The 5,035-nt window shown below is 49.0% G+C and overlaps 1 protein-coding gene across 1 annotated transcript; it reads left to right on the forward strand.

Moving 5' to 3' along the window:
- Positions 1 to 3,746: 3,746 nt before the first annotated feature.
- Positions 3,747 to 4,766, forward strand: LOC133360923 (olfactory receptor 5H19-like). The gene has a single exon (XM_061579809.1). It carries the CDS (start codon positions 3,747 to 3,749, stop codon positions 4,764 to 4,766), a length of 1,020 nt encoding a protein of 339 aa, XP_061435793.1.
- The last annotated feature ends 269 nt before the right edge of the window (positions 4,767 to 5,035 follow it).

The following is a 5,035-nucleotide window of genomic DNA, read 5'->3' on the forward strand; positions in this document are numbered from 1 at the left end:
GGTTTTGATTCCTTACCCGTACCCGGCCGCACCAAGGTCGCAAATGGGTACCCGTACACGTACCCGGCCGGGTACGGATACCCGTTCCCTACCCGTACCCTACCCGAAATGAGTGAGAAACGGCTACTCACCAGTGACTCACGGCCTACCCGTACCCGGCCGCACCAGGGTCGCAAACGGCTACCCGTACCCGTACCCGGCCGAGTACGGGTAGGCGGGTATCGGGTAGGGTACGGGTATCGGGTACCCGGTTGCGACCTCTGGCGCACATCCTCGTCGCGGTGGCTTAATGATAGACGTTGCATTTTGAAATGACTGCAACATCGCGTACTGACACTTTTCGTAATGTGGTTGGGGTAATTGCGTTTTGCGCCTCTCGTGTACTTTGAAACGCCCGTCGTGGGTTCGTGTAGCTGTCCATAATAGAGGGTTTTTTTTGGGAGGTTAGATCGCCATGTAAATGTATAAATGCTGTGTCGTTTAAACGCGCCACCACCCGACACAGCCAACGAGTAAAGATTTTCACGTAAACAGAACGTGCCAATTCGTCACTAGCACAGCACGAGTGTATAGTGTAGTGTAAAATAGTGTAGTGTAGTGTATAGTAGTGTATAGTGTGGTGTATAGTAGTGTAGTGTATAGTAGTGTAGTGTATAGTGTCGTGTATAGTAGTGTAGTGTATAATCTGGTTTAAAATAGTGTAGTGTATAGTGTAGTGTATAGTAGAGTAGTGTATAGTATAGGATACTAGTACAGCACACCGGTGTGTTGGAGAGGCAAGCCACAACATTTACAATCTGAGTTACAACGTTTCCGCAATAATCACAACCAGCTTCATCAGGCGACAGCCAGATTTGTAGAGAAGTCCACCTGTTTCGTTCCTAACATAGATGCGTAGGTGTGATGACCACGCTTCTGCTCAAGTTAATGCAGACTTGATTCTTTGCAAAAGGTATATCTTTTTGGTGTTCTGACCATCCGAAGACCTCCTGTTGTATTGCCAGAAAGGTAAAAGCTATTCTTATTTTTCATACTTTGATACTGGCGAAAAGGTCCCAGAGGTATCCGACACAGGTGTGAATAATAACGCGACGACGTTTGTTTGGGAAATGACGCTAAAACGGGGAAACGTACAGAATCACAAATCTGTATCGACACTGCAGGAGAAATCCGATGAGCAATGAAGATCTTTATTCACAGATCCAGTAGGGGCATTACGGTGGTAAGAATGTTACAATAACAAACATTTTAAAAACACGATAGGAGTGCAAAGTACGAGAGACGTAAACACAATAACCCAAACACAAACAAATACAACACTAAACCATCCCCTATCCTACCGGGCAAAGCCCCACTGAGGTATCAACTGATTGTTCAAAAGCGACCCGGCAAGAAACATTGAGAGCTTAACACAGTGGCCACCATCATTTGGACATTTAGAGCAGTGAAATAATCAAATTAGTCTAAACGCATGGTTATAATTGCAGAGAAGACCAATCCACCCGATCACGGGGAGAACATGCAAACTCCAAATGCACAGCAGGCATCAGAATCGGGATCGAGCCCCTTGCCTACTGCATATGAGGCGAGGTAGATGACATCTCAAAACGGAGAGAGACACGCAGACTCCAAATATAAATCAGGCATCGTCAGGTTCAGGATAGACACCCACAACCTCCCGCATACCGGGCGATGTAGTAAACATTTCCTTGCCACCGTGGCGCCTTTAAATAAGTAAAAATTGCTTTACCGGGGGTATCACTTTTTTTTCATTTACTTGTGGAGATGCAGTGACATGTTTAATAACACTGGTCAACACGCTTTTTCTGGCATAAGGTATCCTAACTGTGTTAGGCAAATTTTTGGGTGCTGATTCCAAATCTGGCATCAGTTTTTGTCTATCACAGCAGCTTGTTGAGATATCATTTTCAATAAAAACTGCAGAAGAAAAATATTAAATAAATGTGGATATCTACATAAAATGATGTTATAAACACACTATCCTAAAAATACAGCACCATATTTTAACACTAAAGCAGTCACTGACTCGCAACAACTTTCAATCATAAGTGACAGAGTTAATTTTGGGTACAATCAATGAAAATGGGGTATGCCGATAGCATAAAATGAGATATGGTAGAGCAAAACTGAGGTCAGATTTGGAATCAGCACCCTGAAATTAGTCTAAAACAGCTGCAAAAGTCCAGGCCAGATAAAAAAACTTTTTTGTTGTTGTTAACCAGTGTATTAGGCGTCTTTATTTCGTCAAGCACGAGGCACACAGGCCTTCAAAGATTCCCTTCACTCCAAGCGTCCCGAGCACCTCGCCTTGCCATCGTCTTGCGTATCCCTCAAGCCTCCCTTTCTCGAAGGTTCCCTTGACCCTTCACTTTCCCCTCCAGCCAATCACCTTCCCACTTTGTCTAACGGATCCCGATCACTTAGCACTGTTAGTCATCCCTCCGTTTCCCGTCCTTTCCATTTTCTATTTCTACCTCCAAACCCTTCAATTTTTTCCGTATGCCTCCAACCCCAGTCCTCATTTGCAGGCCCCGTTCAGTAACAAATAAGAGCAGGCTCTGTTTCTACTTCCTGAGCGGTGGAAAGGAGATGTTAACTACCTCGCCCGGTATGCAGGAGGTCGTTGGTGTTGATCCTGACACTGATGATGCCTGCTGTATACTTGGAGTCTGCGTGTCTCTCTCTCTCTCTCTCCGTTTTGAGATGTGATCTACCTTGTCTGGTATGCAGTAGGTCGGGGGTTCGATCACGATCCTGATGCCTGCTGTATATTTGGCGTTTGCATGTCCTACCTGTGGTCACGCGGATTTATTTTCTCCGCAATTATAACCGTGCGTTTAAACTATTTTGATAATTTTACTGCTGTAAATGTCCAAATGATGGGCCACTTTGTTGAGCGGCTTTCAATTGCTTTTAAAAAATAGGTTAATACCTCAATGAGCTTTGCCCGGTAGGATGAGGGATGCTTTGGTGTTGCTTATGCATGTCTGGGTTATTTGTTTACCTTCATTGTATTTTGAACTCCTATCATATTTTTGTATTGTGTTTGTTGTAACATTCTTACCCCGTGCCCATACTGAACATTTGTGAAAAATAGCTTGATAGCTCACCAGATTCCTCCAAATATTCTGATTCTGACCTCTGGCGACGATGTTTTCTGACAACGAATTGACGTCACGGAAAACCGCATGTGCTTGAAAATTAATAATAGCTTTTATCCTTTCTGGCAATGACACAGGTGTTAAGATGTTCAAACACCAAATAGATACCCTTTGTAAGGAATTAAGTCTGCATTAATCACACATACTTGTGGTGAACATGTAAATAAATATGCTCTGATAATTATATATGGGCATTGTCTTTGACTCAGATTGGCTTAACACCAGAGACAGCCTTCTTTATGGCCTAGTTTCACCAGTGTCAGATCAGAGAGCGCCAAAGGTGAACAGTATGAAGACAATGCACGTATCAGAGCATTTAAAGCTCAGGATTCATACTTTCATACTGGCAAAAAGATCCCATGAAATACATCTGCTTCTTTCACAACGGTATCCAGCGGAACGTGCGTCGCCTTTCAACGAGCATTCGCTCAAACTTAATCCCTCCCCTCCACCCCCCAACAGTCCCACCCTCGAGTTTTTGGGAGGAGCAAAGGGGAGAGGAGTAACGTGGGAGGGCACGGCGGCAGCAGAGGCCGCCATTTTCGGCTCGCAGCAAATTACAAAATGGAGAACGGCCCCGGGCCCAACGTCTCCGCACCCCTCCCCGTCGCCGCTGCGACGGACATCATCCGCATCCAGACAGTGTTCCGCGAGCCGCCCACCATCAGGCGCTTCGTGTTCGCCTTTCTCCTCCTCGTCTACGCCCTCACGCTGGCGGCCAATTCGCTGCTGTGCCTCGCCATCGCCCGTGACCGTCGTCTGCACAAGCCCATGCACCTGCTCGTCGCCGCACTGGCCCTCACCGACCTGGTGGAGAACACCAATGCGCTGCCGCGCACGATGTACGACCTCATCGGCGACTCCCCCTACATCTCGGTGCCCTGGTGCATTGCCAAGATGTTCACCTACCATTTGTCCTTCCGCGTGCATGGCTACATCCTGGCGGCCATGGCTGTCGACCGCTACCTGGCGGTGTGCCGACCGCTCGCCTACCGCGGCGCGGCATCCAACGCCATCGCCCTCAAGGCCCTGGCCTTCGCCATAGCGCTCGCCGCTGCCCAGAGCCTCGGCAACGTCGCCATCGCGGTCAATCTCGACCTGTGCAAGCCGCACTTGTTGATCACATCCACGTGCGACTTCCTGGCCCTCAGAGTGCTGTCCTGCAACCACGTCGCCCTCGGGCAGGCGTACACCTCCGCCATGTCGGTTGTGGGCATAGCGCTGCCTCTGGGCGCCATCGCGGTTTTCTACGCACTCGTCCTGCACGAGTGCCGCAAGCCGGCCCTCCGCCGCGGCCGTAACAAGGCCCTGCGCACATGCGGCACCCACCTCCTGGTGGCGGCCATTTACTTCGGCGCCATCCTCGCGACGGTCGCCAGCGGTGGCACCCCCTCATCCGCGGCGTGGCCAGAGCTGAGCGTGTCGCTCCAGAACCTGCAGTTCGTCCTGCCGCCGGTGCTCAACCCCATTGTCTACGGCCTGCGGACGGCCGAGGTGAAGGAGAGCCTTGTCAGGTTCTTGCGGAGCCGGGTTAGTCCTGGGAAGCCTCTCCCCCCTCTGCAGGAAGATATGAGAATCGGGTAGCTCTTTCAACTCCTCGCAGGATCACCGTACCACGTACACACACACGCTAAAATAACACTCGACTTCCTCGATGTTTAAGAAGGGAGACTGCACAGACTGTAACAATTAGAGGGAATCTCTCTTTTCAGTTTGCCGGGAATGGTTCTGGCAAGGATTATTCAACATTGCTTAGCCAGGCACGCTGAGGAGAGGCTTGTGGAGACCCAATGGTTTCACCCCAGGGCGGTCCTGCACAGACGCCATATTTTCTGTCAGTTTGTTACAGCTGA

The sequence above is a fragment of the Lethenteron reissneri genome, chromosome 70 (assembly GCF_015708825.2).
Source record: "Lethenteron reissneri isolate LAM-NWPU_2019-01 chromosome 70, ASM1570882v1, whole genome shotgun sequence".
Classification (NCBI taxonomy): Eukaryota; Metazoa; Chordata; class Hyperoartia; order Petromyzontiformes; family Petromyzontidae; genus Lethenteron; species Lethenteron reissneri.

Excerpts from the sequence above, each read along its gene's own strand:
- LOC133360923 (XM_061579809.1), top strand. The coding sequence starts at position 3,747 with ATGGAGAACGGCCCCGGGCCCAACGTCTCCGCACCCCTCCCCGTCGCC.